The 21,705-nt window shown below is 39.0% G+C and overlaps 1 protein-coding gene across 3 annotated transcripts; it reads left to right on the plus strand.

The window, feature by feature from the left end:
- Positions 1–397: 397 nt before the first annotated feature.
- IL12B (interleukin 12B) lies at positions 398–15,723 on the plus strand. 3 transcript variants are annotated; one of them, XM_072023381.1, is made up of 10 exons: positions 400–592; positions 2,267–2,347; positions 3,410–3,590; positions 6,205–6,286; positions 8,282–8,563; positions 10,071–10,188; positions 11,222–11,415; positions 12,247–12,398; positions 13,683–13,804; positions 14,072–15,723. In XM_072023381.1, exons 4-10 carry the CDS (start codon positions 6,205–6,207, stop codon positions 14,073–14,075), a joined length of 954 nt encoding a protein of 317 aa, XP_071879482.1. In that variant the 5' UTR covers positions 400–592; positions 2,267–2,347; positions 3,410–3,590; the 3' UTR covers positions 14,076–15,723. The 3 variants fall into 3 exon arrangements, with proteins under 3 accessions (XP_021124202.1, XP_071879482.1, XP_071879483.1); XM_072023382.1 differs by having other exon boundaries at positions 12,247–12,392; XM_021268527.4 differs by lacking the exon at positions 14,072–15,723 and having other exon boundaries at positions 398–592; positions 12,247–12,392; positions 13,683–13,808.
- The last annotated feature ends 5,982 nt before the right edge of the window (positions 15,724–21,705 follow it).

Genomic DNA, 21,705 nt, shown 5'->3' on the forward strand with positions numbered 1-21,705 from the left:
CAAAAGGGAGTATTTCCATTGCAGTAGAGGAAATCAAAACATGGACATACGGTTTCCACCATTCTCTCGTTCGGTGTCATAGGGGAAGTAGGATAAAATGATGGGAGAGAAACTGCTGTCCTCCAAATTTCCCCATAAGAATGTATGAGCTCATAATGGAAAACCAGACTGTCATCAAAAGATATTTTCACAATCTCTGTGTTTTAATATTTAAAAATTCCATTCTGATGGATCATAGCAAACTATCTTATCATGGAAGTTCCACACAGATGTGTCTGTACTCCGTAATCAGTATCTAGGATTCTTAACATAAAGCTTGGGTACTGCGTTATTCTGTTTGTCCCATAACAGTAGCTAAGCAAAGGCAGTCATGTGGGCTGAAGGTGTACTTGTTTATGTGTACTTGTTTATGATTGATCATTAACTATTCATGCTTCAGTACTGAGCAGACATTTAAAGACTGCCACCAGATTGGGCAGAGGTTCAAGCTAAGCAGTAGTGACATTTCAGTCAAAGAAGAAAAGACATAATACATGGCTGATACAACCAAACAGGCAAGTTAATAATGGGTTGAGAAGAAACTAGGCAACAGGTATGTAAAGTTATTTGTGCACATATTTATCTGCTCGGTGACTGAACCCCGCTCTCACGTATTCCTGATCATTGCTGGCATACTGTTGTGTGTTATCTCAAGTGAGTTTTGGAAATGGTCTTAAATAGGAACAGCATTGCCTAACCTTGATTGAGCTTGGGGTCATTCTCATTTGTGGAAGGAAAGCTGCCTGAAGCGTTTCATGGAGGCTGCAAGTAGGCTGAGTCTATCAGGGGAAATGTGCATCACTGTTCACCCCTCAGTCCTGGTTCCTGGATGCTAATGCACAAAGTATGCTCTGTGGGGCATCCTGTAGTCTTGGTCTGCTGAATGTCCACACTGGAGGTGTAAAAGCACTCTGTGGCTTCCTCCCTGCCCTTGTAACAGGTTTTCCTCTGGAAGGAGAAGCAGATGAATGGGAATATGGTGCATAGCCCAGTCTCCTTCTGACAAGTATTTCAAGGGTAGTCAGGAGGCAAGTTTGTTACCTGGAACAGTTTAAGTGCCCTTCATTTGCCTGTGCCACAGCTGTTTCTGCCACATCTTTGTCAACTTGCATTCTCAGACTTCCATTTTGTCTTTCTGAACAGTTGAACCAATAACAGCAGAAGTGGTGGTGTCTGTATGGCTCACCTTTGGCTGTTAAGATAGGAGCAGGAAGATAAACAGTATATGGGAATGGAGGGCCCAAAACTGGCTGAGAAGACATTTGTCACCAATGCTCATTTAAGAAGGAAGACAAGGATCAGACAGATTAATAACCTGGGAATTACAAAGAGATGAACTATAAAAGGATTGAAAATCTGAGACACTGGTAACAAGGATCATGGGGTAGAAGCAGACCATCAGCCTATACCTGGTTCAGCACTGCCCCAAGTAAGTCCACTGGGATCATGATCTCTGCCTAGGCCTGACTGAGCATCCTCCCCTTCAGGCACTGTGAGCAGCCAGCATGCCAGCTACTGGAGTGATGGTATAAGGTGTAACACATAGGGACAAACATTTTGAATAAGCTTGTGTGAAATTATGAGGTGCTTTCTCACCAGCATGTGCCTTAGCAGACTGTAGGAAGCAGCACAGAGCTGGAGCACCCAGGTGGTAAGGAGGTGGACTCCCAAAGATGGTATGTGTTTGTAACCCACACTTCCTTCCAATGTGTGTGTGTGACCTTGTGTATGTGTGTGGGGGGGGGAATTAGAGCTTTTTGAGATAAGTTACAGAAGGGTGGAGATGTATAGGTATTAATTAACATTTTGGAAACGTCTAGTACTCTGACTTACCTGTTGTATTATTGATATGATCTTGAATGCATCGTTCATTGGTTGCTGGTCAATTCCATGCCATGCATAAACCAATAAACTACTTTGATCCACATTCAGCATAACTTATGGGAATGGAACAGTTTTTCTCCATAACAGAGCCATCATTTCACGCCTGACTGAGAAAGTGGTAGTTGCAGCCTGCAGCCTTCTCACTCTGCTCTTTGCTCTGGCTGTGATCTCTAGCAAAGGAGAGTGTGGGGCTGACTTGAGTAACAGGTTAGATATACTGTGCTCAGCAGGGAAGTTGTTAGGCCCTTCTGAGTGCCATTGCAAGGCTTTTGTTACGTGCTTTGTCAGATGGGAGGGAGTTAAAGCTCAGCTGCCAAGGGTGTATGTGATCTCTCTCAAGCAGGGCTTCTTTGAAGAGGATGGCTAAAGAGAGGAAGGGGTTCCACCTGCAATACTGCACATTTGTGTAAGGCCTTCAGCACAGGTAAAGAGTCCTGAAAGTACCCTCCTCCAAATAAGAGCCTGCCACCCCCTCTGCTATTGTGCTTCCCAAATGCGTAACAATGAATAGGAACTTCATGCCCTGGGAACTGCTGGGTTTATAAATTTGTCTCACTGCTAATTTGCGTTGGGCTGTGCGAATACTGCTGTCCCTAGAAAGTACACAGGCTAGAGCTCTGTCTCCTTATGAATTCTTAAAGTATGTCAAGTTGAATTTGAAAGCATTTTTGTGCTTTCATAAGGAATGTATTTCTTCTTACTTATAACTTGTTAGTCTTATTATTCAGGTTTGGAATAGGGCTAGAAGAGCAAGTCAGTTTTGTTCTGCCTGACAAAGAAAGTGAATCATTTTCTATAACAAAACAACAACAACAACAACAACAACAACAACAAAACACCTTTTTTCCTCATTTTCAAAGCGTATGCTATATATGGGGCTTTTCTTATGGTTTAGTACAGGTCAAAAAAGAACACCAATTTGTAAACCAAAAAAATAGGTTTTAGTTAAAAGCTGCCAACATAAAATAATGTGGCAATTTCAGGTTTTTATCTCCCAGACAGTACTATTTGTTTATATTTTTGTTGAGCTAAGTCTCAATTTTTAGAATAAATGCAATTCTAAAACATTTAAAATTATTAAAAAAATAAATTTATAAAATTTTAAAATTCTAAAATAAGATTTTAAAATTTTAAAAAATTAAAAAAGCTTTTTTCCTTAGCTCTACTTCTGACTGATGTGGTAGTTGGGATTTTAATTCAAGCAATTATCTCTTTAGTGCTTACCAGGTAGAAATAGATTTAGTTTATTTAACTTTCTCTTTCTGTCTTCATAATATATTTCCCATCAGATAGTTTTGGAAGTTTACTTAGTCTGTATTTACTCTTCCCCAGATGATGAGATGAGAGAGACAGAAAATCGAACAGGAAAGGAAATGCCTCTGGCATCCCATAAAGGTCACTGTAACAATCTCATAATCTCATTTCCTCTTTGAAGTTTACCTGGGAGTCCCAATTTTTTTTTTTTTTTTTTTTTTTTTTGCCTTAGCTCTGCCACTATGTAAAAAAGGAACTCAAGTCCCGTGTTGCAATTCTGTGGTATTGCGGTGAAATGGAGCATCCCTTTCCTTTCAGAGTTTACAAGTATTTATAAGGGAGCCAGCACTTTGCTTCCTTCAGATCACAAAACCAACCTGCCTGACAACTTCAACTAACAGGCGCGGGAAAAGGTAAGAATTCCTTTCTTCTCTAACACTGGGGCAGCACAAGCCTGACTCCAGCAGACTTCAGATGAAACTAAAGAAAACTTAAGTGTATTTAAATACTTGTCATGATGTTTTTCTCAGAACAGTACTTAAATGTGCCTGAAGTTAAATGCATATTGTATATATGTACACAGCTAATAGAATTATTATCTAAGAGAATAGCTAATGTTATAAATTAATGATCGTTTCTATGTTACCAGTATTCATTAACAGAGTGTGTTTATAGAAAGATATATACTTATGATTAGGCTGTTCTCTGTTTTAAAAAAATGCAACACAATTGGCTTGGCCCTGCCTTGAGCTGGGACTGATTCAGGGGACATGAATTACTTTCTGACATATATTACTCTGCAATTCTCAGTGAAGGAATCTGTGCTGATTTATAGCACCTTGTGCTCTGGATCACAGGGAGCACATGATATTGGTACACTGTCCTCAGCTATGAAGTCCTCAGGCAACTGCACTGATTACTGATGTTCAGAAACCGAGTTTATTTCTGATTAATTTTTCAACAAAATTGTGAGTTGCGGGGGAAGATAATTTTAGGTGGAAGTTAACATTTTTAATCAGAAACGTGAATTGTGAAGCTTCTTCTTAAAGTCAGACAGATTTTTTTTATCTATTAGTTGGTATTGAAAAGAAAGCCTTTTTATCCCCTTCTCCTCCCTCTAAGTTTTTAATTGATATTTCAGTTACTGGTTTTATGAAGCATAGTGATGAATGTGGCATGTGGCAGTGAAAGAAATCAACATCTTTCAGAAAGATGCAAAAGGTATTTTTCTTTCAAAAATCACAGATAAACCTGCTTACGCTTAGTAGAAAAGCAGGTGCCAAGAATGTTTACCTTCTAATGAAGCAATATACTGCTGACAGACTGCCTGACAGTAGCTGGCTTTTGACCAAGGCTTCTGCCTCTCTCTGAGTTCAGATGCAATGCAAGCTGGTTCCTCTCTTGGATACTCTCTTGGGACTCTATACTTCTTCTGGTATCTTCTGGTCCCATTAATGCTGTGTGCTGTGTGGTATACAAAATCAGATGTCATTGCTCTCTTTGATATTGGCCCAGAAACAGCTGACTTCTGATCAAGATAATCTTGATAAGACTGCTAATAATAGCAGGAGCTGTCAGTGAGTAACAGATTTGGTGCACATACAAATACATACAAACTTCATAAACACAGATGAAAATGTTTCATAGAACATAAGAAGAAATCATGAGGATTACTCCCCTTCCATCACAAAAGACTTGTTTGTGAAATGAAACTGCTTGGAAAAAAAATACCTATTTTTTTCTTTTTTACACACATTTAGACTTCCACTTATAGTGAGAATAGACTTTGAAAGATATATTCACCTATCACTTTTTCTAAGTCATTAGACTAAGTCATTCCTGTTCATTTTGTTTACTTTCCAGTTAAAGGAAAAATGCCTAAAAGTGTACCTAAATAACTGTTTAAGTTTTTCTTTTATGCTTCTGGTGGTTATTACAGTATTTGGCAAATATGGTTTTTGTTTCATGAAGGGCTCTAGCTTATTCTGAATTAAGGACAAAGAATTTTATGTGGGATCTAGAACATGATTATATATATATTGAATAGGTAATACAGATTCACTATATTTATGTAACATATTAACATTATATAATTCTGTAGCATTATTGTAACATATAATGTATATACATGTGTGTATATATGTATATATAATGTATATATTGTATATATATAATTATGTAACATTAATGTAACATATAATGTCACATCATGTCACCTATTTTTATATACATCTATATATCTATGTAGTCTCACATGAGATATGTGTACATGTCTCAAATGAACACAATGACAATCATATGCATATCTTACCATTTCTGAAAATACAGCTGTGGCACTTATTTCAGAAGGAATTTTGCCTGAAATTGCTTGAAAGATAAATCAGGCTGTGCAGCCTCAGATGGATACTAGGTGTAGGATCAGTTAGTATTGAAGCCAGCTGTACACTGCATTATTGACACTGCTGTCACTTGTTCTCACAGCGAAGATGAAGACTACAGTATAGAAAAATACTCCAGCTGCTGCTTCATCTTATTCACAATCCTTTTTTTTTTTTTTCTTTTCATAGGGCTACTGACATGCTTAAACTAAAGGATTTAAAAGCTTTGTAGGATTGGAGTTGGATATCCATTGATCCATTGATCCTTTGGTCCAAGTCCTTATTCATGCAATCGCCTTATTGGCATCAGTAAAGCTTTTCTTGCCAGAGGAATATTTAAGTTAGGGACTTGGGAATGCTTCTGAACTCTAAACCAGATAAAGGCCAAGACTTAGGCATACAATTGCCTCTAAGTTCCGTGATTTCTTCTCTCACAAACTGGTTCATGGTATAAATGATCAAAATCTTACCTTGAAGTCCAGTGCACACCTGCTATGCAATTTTGATGTAGTCTCAGAATTCTTAGAATGGGACAATGTTTCTTAGTTCACTGGAGCTGAATCTGTCTTCTTATTCAGCTCTGAGCTGAACTTCAGCTACACACTCAAAAATCCTAAATGAAGTTAAGTAATTTATGTTTTCCTTGTAGATGTCTCACCTACTATTTGCCATACTTTCATTACTTTCCTTTGCTGCCCTTTTGGAAGCCCAGTGGAAGCTGAGAGAGAACGGTAAGAAGTCTTCACTTCCAGAGACCTACAGCTGAGTGTAGGACACAAGTGTGTTTCATAGTTACACTTGTGTGCACAATCATTGAGTTTTTAACTGTAGTTTCCTAGGCCAAGGTTCTTTCTATTTGATTGTGAATAGGTAGCCAACTAATTGGTATTAATGGAAGACATATTTAGAAGTCCTAAAATATTATCTTATATAATAGCTATTCATCTGAATATTTGCATTAGAAACTGTCTTATTCCCTATTCCCTGTTCTCTCGTTTCAAAAGTTTCAGTCATGCAGTCCAGAAGCAGAAACAGTATCTTGTGACTTACGTACATCCCATAAGCAAACAGCGAAAAATTAATTGTCAAAAAAGAGATTTCACAGAAAAAAAAAAAAAAAGTCTTAGAACTTAGAAATAATTTATCCAGCTTTTCTGGTGAATAAATTAAATGCAAATCCATTTGTAAATGAATACAGGGTCAGTAATAAACAAATCTTTTAAATAATTTTCTCACCAGAAAATTTCACTAGATTCAGATAATCAGATTTGCTGCTTTTAATCAGCCAGCATAGTGTTATAATTCAGGCTGTCTTCATTGTGATTATCCAAAAAAGACCCTTATCACCATGAAAAAAAACTTCTCAATCTGACTGAAAAAAAAAAAAAACAACAACCATAATTGCTTTTTGCAGTATCTTTATATTAAAAAAATATTTATCTTATGGGTTCCCTGAGCAATATCCCCTGTGCTGAAAATTGCAGAAATGTATATCACAGTATTGAGAACATACTTTTTTATCTTTGTGTTTGAACTCTGAGATTTATTTTACCTATGCTTCAAATATCCATAAGCAGTTCGCTAAGTTCCTAGAGTTGCATGCTTTCTGCCACTTAAGATTCAGCATTTGCCATGTATTTCTTACTGTTTCTTCTAAGTGGTAAAGTCTTAAAGCTCTTATTTTGGTAGTGAAATGTCCTGGTGAAAAGGTCTTATTGCTCACTGGAACTCTAGTTTCCTGAGCTGAGAGCTTGGCGTGGTTGTTGACACACTGAGAAACAAATTTTTGCCTCTTCTTGCCTGTAGAAGAGTCTCTGAGAGCATGGATTATGGTTGGGGAGCCTGTGACAGTAGTAGTAGTATGTCTGAGCAGTAGCGATTAAATTTGAGAACTGCTGCCACACAGAAGTGCAGTTGAAAATCTTCAGCCAACCTGACTACTACTTCACTTCCCATGTGAAACCATAGCAAAGAGACAAGATAATATTCCTTTAGTGGAATTATTCCAAATTCTTCTATGTGGTATGTTTACTAATTTAGAAAGACCAGCAGGGCACTGCAGAGTTACAAGATGGCATTTAGAAGACTGCATGTCCTTATTGCAGTCCACTTTCCTCTGCTGTAGCTCAGAGATCCCGTCTCTTAATAATTGCTCCATTTGGACTAGAGTGTTTCAAGTAAAGATTGTTCCCTGCAGAAAATGGAACACAACATTAGCTACACACATATACAAGTCACTTACCTAGACCTCCTCTCCTTCCCATTATTCACTCACAGACCTTTGACACTGAGGAGGTCCTGTGGTGGAGCCAAGCACCATAGTACTGAGGGCTATTACATGCCCTTCTGTGAGCAAAACCCAAGGGCCACATGCAGGAAGAATGTCTGGACTCAGTGTAATTTGGCATCCTCACCTTTAAAAGAAAGGTACCTGCCTCCTTCCCGTGGTTATAAACTGCTGTAAGATTCTCTGGGAACACAGAAATAATCATTTCTTCAATGAAAATGTCATCCTTAGTGGCCAGCAGGTTCTAGATAGATTTTAAATTTCTGAGTAAAACCTCTCCTTTTAGTGAAGATCTCCAGATGACAGTGGGGATCTACAGAAAGTCAGGGATTTGTTAGCAGTTTTCTGGATAGCAGAGCTGAAAAAGGGTCTGAGCTCAGTTACCACACTGTTAAGTATGAATAGCTGCTAACATGTCTTTTTCTGCAATCTCCACAAGTGTATGTCATAGAATCTGAGTGGAATGATGAGACACCAGCTAAAAAATTGGAGCTCACCTGTAACACATCTGATGAAGCACTGCCAGTTTACTGGAAAAAGGGCACAGAACTGATAGGAACTGGAAGGACTCTGATTGCTGAAGTGAAGGAGTTTCCGGATGCTGGCAACTACACCTGTCTGGCAGCTAATAGCCATGAAGTTGTCAGCTATGATTTCTTCCTCATAAGTAAAATAGACTCCAATGGGCAAATGATAAGGTCAATTCTGAAAAGTTATAAAGGTATGTTCATGGGATGATGTGGTGTATCTTGGTCAGCTTTGTGCATTGCACTTTTGTGAAGAGCAGAGGGAGCTCTCTTGAGAAACGTGTGATAAATGTGCACTTTAAAATGTATCCTCTCCAAACACTGTGACAGTTAAAAGGAGATGATGACTTTCTGCATGTTTGTGCATGGCACTACTGATGAACAGCATAGGAATCTGTTATTATGGGCTTAATTTAGGACTCTGTAGACTTATAGGATGGAGTGATAACACTGGTATAAAATATATGGGATAACATCAATAATATGCCACTGCTTTTTCAGGTGGGGAAACAACTGATTTGCTTTTCCTCCATCTCACAGACCCAGCACTCAGGAGAGGGTCTGCCTCTAGCAAACAAATCACTGGAAAGCCAGGGCTATGTGATTTGTCAGAATCAGGGGCTGATCTAGATTTTAAGTGCTGTCATTTGGGCTTCTCTATTCATGACTAATTCACTGGAACAGGTTGTGATATTTTGCATTTTTGCAATGAAGCTCACTCATTTAAAGGGGACTTATAAAAAAGATGGAGAACAACTTTTTGCTCTGTCAGATAATGATAGGATGAAAGAATGGTTTTAAACTAAAAGAGGGGAGATTTAGACTAGAGGTTAGGAGGAAATTCCTCACACAGAGGGTGATGAGGCACAGGAACAGGTTGCCCAGAAAAGCTGTGGATGTCCAGTCCCTGGAGGTGTTCAAGATCAAGTTGGATGAGGCCCTGGGCAACCTGATCTAGTGGGCAGCGTCCCTGCCCATGGCAGGGGGAGTTGGAACTGAGTAATCTTTAAGTCCCCTTCCAACCCAAGCCATTCTATGATTCTGTGATTCTACAATTTCTCTCTCAGCGTGCAGTCCCTCACTGTAGAGCCAGAAATTTATCAATTTCCAAGTTTTTTTTCCCCTGGCTCCATCACCCACATATCAGATTCTGTAGACTGACCTGCCAGTCCCAGTCAACTATATCCAGGGTATAACACAGAGCTGCTGAGAGTCTGCAGTACTGGGCAGCAGAGAGAATACACACCTGTACTGAGGCCTCATCCACACTGGAGGCATTTCCACTGAGTGCCTCAGTGTGCAAAGTCATGAGGTTATCCTGTGTGTGAAGTCATGAGATTATCCACTGCCTGCACTCTCATGCACTGAGTAACAAATACAGAGGTTTTCCAACTGAATAGCTGCACTGTTTCTCTATGAAAGGAACAATGTATTTGTCTATATAAATCAATTACTGACAGCTCTCTGCAACAGCTTGTGTGTTCTAGCTCCCATCAACAGCTATGTAGATATGGTTAATGTGGTGCTATGTAAACCAGCCTTCAGCCTCTAACTGCGGTTATATGGCTTTTTAGCTGGAGGTGCCCTAATGGGCAGCATGAAATTGTGTTTGCCTACATACCCACCACCTGCCAAAGGCTACAGGAATCTGTTGAACTATTTTCTCTCTTCTTTGACTGTTTTCTTTCTTTGTCAATCTAGAGCCAAACAGGACGTTTTTAAAATGTGAAGCAAAGAACTACTCTGGAATTTTCATGTGTTCATGGATGACAGAAAATGAGAGTCCAAATGTGAAGTTCACAATCAGAAGTCTAAAAGGGTAAAAGCTTGTACTTTCCTTAGCCACCTCACAGCAAGGCCAGAAGAGCCCTTGATATTACTCTTTGTAGGAGATCCTGAACAGTAGGCTACTGAAAGCACATAGAAGGGGAGGAGTCCCACTTTCAGAGTCTCAACATCTGTAAAATGTTTTGAGATGTGACTGAGACTAACTTAACTGATAAGGGCATGGAAGTTGCTCAGAAATTAATAAGAATTGAAAATGGAGTAACCCCCACTGGACTGTTAGAGCTGCTGCAGTACAGCCACAGAATAACTTAAGCAATACCAAAAGCAGTTCATGAAGGGGAGAGAGAGGAAGTTGAGCCAAAAGGAGAAACAATCATAGCACTGAGTCCCTCTGCAGCAGATCCAGTGGAACTAAGGGAGTAGGAGGCTGCACCCACTGCAAAAGCCACATGTCCACTGCCAAGTCTCTGTTGAGGAACACTGCAGAAACCTGAGGGAAATATGTGAGGGGAACCTTGTGGGGATTTCCTACCTCCCACTACTCTTGAGGGTTTCTCCAAAACATGGAGTGCTTGGGCAAAGGTCATTTTAGTTTGTTAAAGAGGAAACAACTGTAAACTGTTTATTTTGCTGAATGCAAAAATAGACCAAGACTCAGGAAGTACTTTAGAGATGGCATCTTTTATTTGTTTCACAATGGAATAATTTAACCTTGACCTACTTTTTCCAGCAAGGTTTTGGAAAGGGCTGAGGAACACAGTTACGAGAGCTTGTCACAGTGCAGTGGTAATTAGAAAAGGAGATATTCTGGTTTAGGTTTAAACACAAATTTATACTTATAAGGTGGTGGTGCTGGGGGCTTTTGTGATTTTTTTTTATGTGTAATATAGCACTAAAAATGTAGAAATGTTCCCACTGAACTGTTTCTACTGAAGTGCAGACATAGAGTGATAGATGCAACAGCAAATCATCATCTTAACAATTGCATAGTATCATTATGGCAACAAAATTCTCAGAAGAAACCAGCATTTCCATTTTTTTTTTCTTTTCTGTTTCATGTTCAGCTCTCATGGAGATGTCACCTGCAGCAGCCCTGTAGCTAACACTGATAAATCAGTGACTGAATACACAGCCCAGTGCCAGAAAGAAAACTACTGTCAATTTGCTGAAGAGCACCAGCCAATTGAGATGTTCCTGGAGGTCATTGATGAGGTGGAATATGAGAACTACACTAGCAGCTTCTTCATTAGAGATATCAGTGAGTAAACCAGAAATCACCATCAATTCTTAGCTTTATTATTGCTGTTGGTAGTGGAACTCACAATGGTAGCTGACTGAACCAAGTGTGGGAATCCCTGCCCTCTTCTACTGTAAATCTGTATCAAGCCTCCAGTTACAGGAACAGGGGAAAACAAATCATAACTGCAGTCTGGAAGAAGATGAGGAAGTGAAGAAGCAACATACCCGTAGCTTGTGACCTTCAACCCTCTCTCCCCCACATCTGCCAGAAGTTTCTCTAGCCTGCTCTATTAGATATGTTTAGGATAGGGCATGTGGGAGAAGTTGGAGAATAACCAATAACCCAGCAGGCTCTGCACTGAGAAATGCAGATTTACTCTGATAATGGTTAATGTCAGGTATGGTTCACTCCTGATCCATTCTCACAGATGGACATCCAGGGCAGGCTAACAGAAACTGACAGGAAATAAGGGGAGCAGATGTGACCATGATGGCACAGGGCACAGGAAAATGAAGCAGCATCCTAAAGAAACAGATGTTTTACTAAGTGCCTTAGCAATCAGCAAGGGTTAAAGATAACCATCTGTTTCTAACAGAGCCCTCTACAATCCTCCAGGAAAAAAAAAAAAAAAAGCACAATTTCACCCAGAAAGTCTCAGGGAGTGTTGTTAATTCTCCATAAGAAGCATAAGGCAGTTCTTACACATCATGCCAACCCCTGTCTTAATTTAATGGAGATTTAATGGAGGCTATGAAAGCTGGTTCATATAAAACTTATCAACAGTAGTACAGTAACATGTGATATTATGCTGCTAATGTGAAATAATACATTCTATGTTTTCTCTTGCAGTAAAACCTGATCCACCCCAATGTCAGTATGCAGGCACAAATGGAACAGTGACCTGGACGTATCCCAGAACATGGAGCACACCAAAGACCTACTTCCCTTTGACTTTCAAGGTCAAAGTTGAACGTACAAAGAAACATGAAAACCAGGTAGAGGTAAACATTTGATACATTATTTTCCTGCTTTGACATGCATTTTAAATAAATAAATAAATAAAAGGTGCTGAGCCCCATACGTGGCAAGGTTCTGTTTTGGAAGAAAATGACCTCCTTCCCAGTTCAATGAGCAGTAAGATCCAGGTAACACTCAGGGGTGGATGCAACCTGATGTAACTGGGGAGATAAAATCCTGTCCAGCATTGCATAGCCATATTAGCATGAGAAAAGTATCTACTAATTCATAAGTAGGCTGTGTGGGTCCTAATGTGGGAAAATCCCAATTTCAATAAGCCTAGGATCTGTTGCACTGGGTTCCTTGTATGTTAGTACCTGAGCAGCTCAGACTGACTTTTTAGTTGGATTGGTAAGTAAGGCAGGTAATCAATGACTCATTTGGAAGCATTTCTGTGGAGATGGGTGAAAACTACAGTCCTTGGCTCTCCTATTCCAGTTGTTAGTTAATTGTTAACTAAATATTACTAATCCATATTAGCTTGAAATAAAAAAATGGGTTTGCTTCTGTTGCTAATGCTTATGGGTACTCTAAAGGACACAGAACAGCAGTATGGTGATTTGTCTAGGTTGGCAAAGACATCAACAGCAAAACTGGAAAGAAGTGCTTAGACCAGCTGACTATAGTGCAGGTCCTTAACTGCAGTGCTGCTCCGCCTTGGTTGAGCAATCTGAAAAGTGAACAAATGTAATCATTACAGTCTGACTACTGATTAAACCAAGGACACTAAAGGACGTCGTTTTGTGTATGGAAAAAAAAAAAAAAAAAAAAAAAAAAAAAAGCTTTTACCAGTAGATGGAGCCATTTACCTAGTGCTGATTCCTTGATTTTAGCAGGGCTGCATTGTGCAATCCCTTAGGTAGAGAAACTGCCCAGTCCACAGAGCACTACTTGTATCTACCACAAGTCTTCAGTGGAAGTCTCAACAATACTGAAAATCAGCAAATGCTGACTCTTATGGTCCCCTCTGTGGGCAAGAAGAAAAAAAAAAAGAAAAACTGTGATAGACAAAAAACCCCTTTGTTTTAGTGACAGTTTCACTTTGGGGTTTGGATCACTTTACATCATTAGCTTAAACAGAAAGTGGCTGGTTTATTTTGTTTCTGCTGAGACTGAAGTTCTTACAACTCTCATGACTTTGACATCTATGAGATGGTGCCTTTGAAACAACAGAGCATCAGTAATTTTTTGAGTTACACATGCTTATTGCAGTCTGTCTGGCACCTTACTGTGTGACCCTTACTGATGGAGCTGTGCTCTGTTGATAGGAATATGACACTGATGAGCAGTCTATTCAGATTCCAGCGACTGGGCCAAAAGACAAGATCTCTGTGAAGGCCAGGGATCGCTATTACAACTCATCCTGGAGTGAGTGGTCTTCACTTTGCAGGTAAGCCCAACAGAGCCTCTACTGGAGGAGCAGGGAGCCATAGCTGGACAGGTGCTCTCAATAGTGAAGGTGAATTCCTAATCCCCAGCAGACAGGGGAACTTCTGAGACCTGCATTATCTTGTTCTGAGTCTTTTAGAGAAATTGAGGGGTGGAGTTTCACTAGATGGCTCAGACCTGCAAAGCTTTATTGAGAAATGGGCTAAAAATCTAGGTCTGGGGAAAATGAAGATAATTCTTTGTAAATTTCCTTTATCTTATTTTACAGATAACCAGTAAGAGATCCTAGGAGCACAATGGTCCTAAGGAAAGCAAAGGATGAATTAGGACAAGAAAATAGGCATAACTAGAAGAAAAATATGCATTTGAGATTATTAAGAAGCCACGACATATCTTTTTTCATAATAGATTAATATCACCTCTAGCATACATCATGTTATATTAACATGTGTAGTATTTTGATGCATTGCTGTCAGCTATTATTGTAGGTTCTGCATATTATTGTATTGCATTTATTTATTTATTTATTATTTACTTGATATGAATAGCAATGTCAGATGATGGCAGCTGCTAGTAAAAGTGCTTCATCTGTTAATTGATATGGAAAGTAACTTACAGAAAGAACTTTTTATTGTTTTTAATCGTTTATTTATTTATTTAATTATTTATGTATTTATTTATGTATTTAATTATTTATTAATATTTATTTTGTTGAAATACATCAGCATAGAAAGTCTTGGCTGCATGAGGCAGCTATGTATCATGTATCTGGGCCATCTTCAGCTTCCAGTCTGACAGTTAATATTTTAGAAGAAGGAACTGCAAGTTCAGAGTCCTGGAAATGTTACCTGCTGTATTTTGTCAGCTGTTTGTGCTTACATCATGTTGATGGTCAAGCTGGTCAACACTGAAAATGGTTGTTGCATGAGAGATCAACCATTCCTGAAGCCTTACACTTGCAGCTGAGCCCAAGCTGCAGTGGGAGTGATGGGAGTGCCAGTAGTTGGCAGGGAGGCAGCTTCAAGGTGCCTGCATTCATTCATTCCAAAGCTGTTGTTAGGAGTCCTGCTGCCACTTTCCATGAGCATGTAAATGGCAGCCAGTAGCTGAATATAACACCTCCTAAATAAAACTATTTTTCTTTCATGCTTGTGATCATTAGAGGGCTTTTATTTGGTGGCCCATGTCTAGCCAGTGCATCACTTACAGTGGAGTTTTCTGATAACAAAATTCACTGAGACCTGCTATGCTGCAGGCACAACAAGAAGGCACAAGTAGTCAGGAATTTGCAACGGCAACCAAAGGCAGCTTAAATTATTTAAAAGTCTAACTGCAGCGTATCTGATATTTCAGAGAGCAAATGGTAACTGGTTTTATAGATGAATGTTAAGCATTTAAGTAAAGTTAGAATATTAGAATACATATTTCTATAGTTAATTTAAAAATTGCTTCCCTAGTACTGCAAGATGTGCTAGGTGTCTTCACAGAACCTTAGGAAAAAAAAAAATCAAGTCCTAGTTCTGAACTGCTTACAGTGTAAGTCCCCAGGTCTGGAAAAAAAGCAGAAGCATGTGTTGAAGCCTGTATGTTTTTGTCAAACACCTAAATTGTGACTTTCAGGAGGGGAAAATACTTTTAAATATCTTGGAGGATTTAGGCCTTAATCCCTGATACAGAATCACTGAAATTAAGAGATTTCCATTGTGACCATGCTTCCTTTTTTTTCCAGTTTTAGAAATGGGTGGTGATTTAGTCTTTAAACATTGAAATATGGGAAGTATCTGATATTTCAGAAAAGTGTTGATAATCTTGCTACAAGTACTGCTGGTATTTATTAATATTTTGTATACTTCTTATTTCTGCTATAAATGCAAGAATTAAATTAACTTCATGACATGCTTGTTTTTCAAATAAATGCATCTAATAAATGCATTTCAAAAACAAAATTTGCTTTACTTGTGATCTTTTAAGATGAATGGTTAATATGTGTCGTGGTTTAACCCGGCCGGCAGCTAAACACCACGCAGCCGTTCGCTCACCCTCCCCTCTCCCTCTCTGGGACAGGGGAGAGAAATGGAAAGTGAAGCCCGTGAGTTGAGATAAAGACAGTTTAATAAGACAGGAAAATAATAATAACAAAAATAATAATAACAATAATAATAATAATAATAATAATAATAATAATAATAATAATAATAATAATAATAATACAATGGTGATAATAGGTAAGTAATAATAGTATGTACAAACAAGTGATGCACAATGCAATTGCTCACCACCCGCTGACCGATGCCCAGCCTAACCCCGAGCAGTCCGGCCCCCTCCCCCCAGCTAGCCACCCCTATATATTGTTTAGCATGACGTCAGATGGTATGGAATACCCCTTTGGCTAGTTTGGGTCACCTGTCCCGGGTCTGTCCCCTCCCAGCTCTTACTGCACCCCCAGCCTGTCCGTTGGCAGGACAGAGTGAGAAGCTGAGATGTCCTTGGCTTAGTATAAGCACTGCTCTGCAACAATTAAAACATCGGGGTGTTATCAGCACTCTTCTCATCCTAAGCCAAAACACAGCATTCCACCAGCTACTAGGAAGAAAATTAATTCTGTTCTAACTGAAACCAAGACAATATGACATGTGACTTTACCAGAATATTTGCACTGCTTCTGAGGCAACGTCTGCAGGGAGACGTAACATATTTTCTTATATGAATCGACCAATGCTACCAAATTCATGGCCTGTAAAACTGTACAGGACAACAGTGGAAAGTGACGTGGTACAGAACCCTCTTCTGCAAGCTGAGAAATGATTGCTTCTTTTGCAGTCTAAGGGTACATTGAAATTCATTGGCCTTTGTGGTCAGGAGGTTTGCAACTGAAACCAGGCTGACATATCTTGAGGTCTTTGAGGTTTCTCTCTGATACTGTTGGTACAATGTTCAGAATTAGTGGGACCTTTCAGTTCTTCAGATATCTTGGGTGAAACCCTGGCACCATTGAAACCAATCATTGAAACCCTGTATTAACTTCGAGTCACACTAGTTTTCACACAGAAATACTCAGGTTAATGTACAAGTATCCTGACAAAGCCAATACTATTGTCTTAGGAGAATATGCCTTTCTGTGCCAACAACAAAGCACGGCTTGAAACTCCCATTTCTTCTGCAGAAAGCAAGTTAATTGTAAGATGGCTGCACTCTAAGACATAAAGTTGGCTACAATCATTATCTATTTCCTGGGACCTGATACAGCACCTCTGAATGTCTGCTCTAGAAATTGTCAGTCTCCCATCTCTGAGCAGCTCACTAATTTGTAGAAAAAGGGGTTACTACCACACCACATATTCACTAGGGTGGCTCCATATACATATATTTCCTAATGTACTCTATCCACTTAAGAAAATAATAGTTGATGTGTCAGTTAATCCTCATGCTTCTCTTTCTTAATTCCTCTCCTTGTTGAGCTGAAAAAAATCTGGAAACCTTATAAATTTAACAACAACACTCAGTTGGCCTGCACAACGCACAAAATTGCCGTCAAAGCCTTCAGACTGCAAAACCAAAGTTGCAGAACTAAAATCGTGATGGAATTAAGTATATTCCTGCGGATCCTATTGTACAACAGACATTGATTATAGGATCACAAAATATGTCTTTTACTAGACCCCTGTCTTACTCACCATTCTCTGGAAATTGGCAGCACCTCCAGCTTTCTATTTGTACTCATCATTCAGCATGCGACTTTAGATTTTACCTACCACACCCCCATAAATCTGCACTGAACACACACTGACTAATTCCCTTCGGGGCTTTTTGTGGGTGCTTCTCATCTTAAAGAATGTTTTACAAATAGTTGATGTACTTAATGAGGCACTAATAGGTTGCAGTAGGAGCTTGCTGTCCTCTATGTGCTTCCACCTTTAGAGGTGGGTAAGCAGGCACTTGCTAACATCAAAAAGGAAAAAAGGCTTACCTTAATTACGGGGTTTGTGAGAGAATGCATATTAAGATTTCAGTTCCAAATGCTTCACATCCACCCATCCTTCCATATCGGCTTTCAGTTTTTCCCTCTTCATAAGTTGTAGCTTCTCTCTTATAAAAATCACAGTATTTGTACTGAAGGCAAAATCAATGTATGTCCTCTACCTTTGCCCTGAGACATTCAGCAATGTTAGAAGAAACTTCCTCGAATATTTCAGTTTGACTGACTTCTGTGTGACAGAATTTCAAAGTGCAAACCACCTGAAAATTACATCTTGAAATATAAAACAGAAGGCAATTTAAAATAAGACCTATTCTATACTCACTTTCCAGTTCATTCAATACTTCATGTTAAGCTGTTAATGCCTATCTTGCATATGTCTGTGAAGGAAGAATCAAGTCATTGAGCAATGGTGTGACACCAAGACAGAAAGATTGACAAGGTAGCTGCACAACAGTGGGTATCACAACATCGCAATTTATCTTAAAGTTATCAGAAGATACAAAGAAAAACAAAAAAAAATCAACTCTACCCTTTGCAGATTGTTGTTGTTGTTGTTTGTTTCTTTCTTTTTTTTTTTTTTTTTTTTGACTTTCTAAAATAACACGTGAAATGTTCAGCTGGGATCTGTCCCAGCTTGATTCCTTCAATTGTACAGAAAAAGTCCTTTGATTATTTTTAAGGTGTGGAAAATAGGAAACTCACTTGCCTTCAGGCAAATACCCAAATGTTTTGGCACAGTTTGATGACTTAAGAAATACATCACTTGATTCTCATGCCTTCCATTGAGCAAGACTTTAAATTCTTAATTAATTGCACATGGGTGGACAACCCTAACCACCTACGCACAAAAAAATATATAAAATAAATAAATAAAAATGAAACAGTTTGTGAAATGGATTATGTATAAACATGCACTGGAATCACTAATACGTCAGAATTCCCACTCTTGATGATATCAGTATCAACCTTGCCTTGTACATTCTTCACAGGGATACGTGGCTGCAATGAGTATGTTTTCAGCTATTCCATGTGCCTTTTTTTCAGCGCCGTTGATGTCCTCAATGTAAGGTGCTCTGCCTTATGAATGGGAACAAGCTACTATACATCAATACTTTCTGGAATGCAGCCAGATAACATCCTCCCATGCAGAATAAAACAGGCACTTGACTAATGACTTGCTGCAGCAGCATATTTGGCATCACATTGTGGCTCTGCTCTGAGCTACAAAAATAAAACCAATATATCAGTAATTGTGACACATATTCTCACACTCAGAAAAACATGCACTGCATATCGTATCTTTACCAGATGTAACAGGCCCATTAAAGCTAATAAACATTTGCTCACTATGTAAAGACTTTTTATTCTTCAAAACAACAACTTGGAGAGGTAAGAAGTTGGGAAAAGACAAGATACAGTGATAAAAGTAGAAAATTATCAGTCCCCCAGTAATATACATGTAGTCAAAACAGCACCCGCTGTCTGATGGAAACTAACACGAGTTTGCTGATGAGGCCAACATTTTACTTAGAAGTTTTCAATCTGAGCAGAGTATTTACCATCAATTTCAGAACTAGTTTTAGCTGTGGTAAAAAGGCCTACTCATTGAACTCTGGGAAGCAGATATTACTAAATAGGTCTGAACATTTTTTTTGCAACCAGTCATACTTCTATGTAGCTAAAATCAGTACAATTTACTATTACTCTGATGTCCATATCTGCATTGTGAAATCTAGAAATGTTGCCTCATAAGGACAAATACAATATGCCACAAAATCCCTAAGCAGGTGACTACCACCAACAGTTCACTTTCGCCTTCACAAATCACAGATTCGGTGTAGGTTGGCATGGACCACTGGAGGTCAGCTGGTTCCACACATCCATGCCCCACCACCAAACCATGACCAATTTAGAAGAGTTTTTGAATATCTCCAAGGACGGAGTTCACACAATCTCTTTGGCCAACCTATTCCAACATTTGGCTACTCTCATTGTGAAAATTGTTTTCCTCACTTCTAATTGGAATTTCTCTTGTTGCAATCTGCTGTATTCCTTCTCCTTCTTTCACTGTGTACCTCTAAGAAGAGTCTGGCTCTGTCTTCTCTGTACCCCCCTATAAAATAGCTGAAGACAACAATAAGACTTTGCGTCCTGTCTTCAAAGTGAGCAAACTAATTCTCTCAATCTCTCTAGTATGTGCTTCATCCCTCTAAACATCTTCTTGGTGGTCCTTCACTAGACTTGTTCCAGTATTTCAGAGTCTTTCATGTGCAGGGGACCCAGAACCATACACAGCAGTCCACACACAGCCTTGTAAGTGCTGAGCAGAGTGAAATAATTATTTCTTTTGACTTGATAACTGTATTCTTAACAATACAGCCTAGTATGTGGGGTCATACTTCTTCACAATGAGGTAAACCACTGGCTCAGGTCCAGCTTGTCCACCAAGAGAAGAACTGCTCTGTATTCTCCGCTCAATCTGCTTCTGAATGTTCTTGAAGGCAGCATTTTGACTTGGAGGAACCTTTGGCCTACCTGAGGATGACAGGTGTCAGGCTGTCAGACCAGCTCCGTTTGAAGACTACCAGAGCAAACAAGTCTCTGCAAGTTTGGACAGAAAAGTGCCTCAGATGAAGCACATTTTCAGTCAACTGGTGAATATTTTTGCACTTTGCCAATATGAATTCTTCCCATTCTTGAAGTTAGGCAGATGGATATTGAGGCATTTTGGTATCCTTTTAAATAGGAGTTGTGATAAAGGCTTTGTGGCATTAATTTTACAGAATTTTATTTTTAGATTTTGCATCTAAGTATTACCTCATTGTAGAAAGTGAAACTGAATATTACTTTCTGTGTATGGCATTTTTCTTCCTAAAGCTTCAGGATAGATTTGATGTTTCAAAATGCAAAAGTCTCCAGTTTTGTTGGATCTCTGCTGTATCTAGTGTTCTGCCTCTTATGCACCCTACAATATATCACAGCTTCGCATCAGATATCCATCCTATCTAAATGGTCTGGGCAGACCCTATGCAGCTTAAAGTCTGTTGCTCAGAAAATGAATGATAAATTGATTTGGAAGCCCTAATCAAAACACCTAAACACTACTTGAAAGGAAACATTCACACCATGGATTTGCTGCTATGGGGCACAGAATAAGTATCAGGAATCCTTTTGATATTACGATAACTTTTAAGTGCCAAGAAAAATCTCAGCCAAAATCTGTCTCACTCATTAGCCCACCTCCAAATATCTCACTCATTACTCCCACTTCCAAATGTGCTGTCTTCCTTTCTTCACTAGGCCTCAGAAAACCTCCCTACAGAAGGCTGTAAACAGATGCTTATATTCTTTTGCTAGAACGATGAGATGGATACTGAGGTTGCATCAGACAGTACACTCTGTAGCAGCAAATTAGGCAAGACAGTGCAACCAAAGTGGGAGGTTTCCTCATACCAGCGTCAAGGAAGCTGCATGTTCCATCAAGCTGCAGTTTTATAGTTTCAAGTAGTCCTCTGAAGTATTGTTTGCTAAATCTATTCAGATTAGGAGTATCTTCTTGATTGTTTGGGGATTTGTTCTTGCTGCCTAGAGTAGAAATCATCAACATCAGCCAACAACATTTCATGAATATTCTCCATGAATTCATTCATTTACATTCTAAGACAGGCTCTTGGGCTTTCCAGAACCAAAATTCCACTGACAGCCCACAGCAGCCGAATCCAGACCAACCAATTTAAACCATAGCTTGTCTTTTGTTAACTGCACCTTATAGGAACACATACATATTGCCAAAGCAAAAAATAAATAAATAAAATATGCAGGCCTCCATCCCAGACCAGATCTTCAACTATTCTGTTCTTCCCCTATCTTAATGTGGAACTTCAATTCAGTGGCATCTTTTTTTTTTTTTTTTTTTTTTTTTT

This window comes from Anas platyrhynchos, chromosome 14 (assembly GCF_047663525.1).
Source record: "Anas platyrhynchos isolate ZD024472 breed Pekin duck chromosome 14, IASCAAS_PekinDuck_T2T, whole genome shotgun sequence".
NCBI classification, from domain to species: domain Eukaryota; kingdom Metazoa; phylum Chordata; class Aves; order Anseriformes; family Anatidae; genus Anas; species Anas platyrhynchos.

Coding starts and splice junctions, on each gene's coding strand:
- IL12B (XM_072023381.1), top strand. CDS start 6,205: ATGTCTCACCTACTATTTGCCATACTTTCATTACTTTCCTTTGCTGCC. Junction 10,189..11,221: donor ACAATCAGAAGTCTAAAAGG/GTAAAAGCTTGT, acceptor TTTCATGTTCAG/CTCTCATGGAGATGTCACCT. Junction 11,416..12,246: donor CTTCTTCATTAGAGATATCA/GTGAGTAAACCA, acceptor TTTCTCTTGCAG/TAAAACCTGATCCACCCCAA.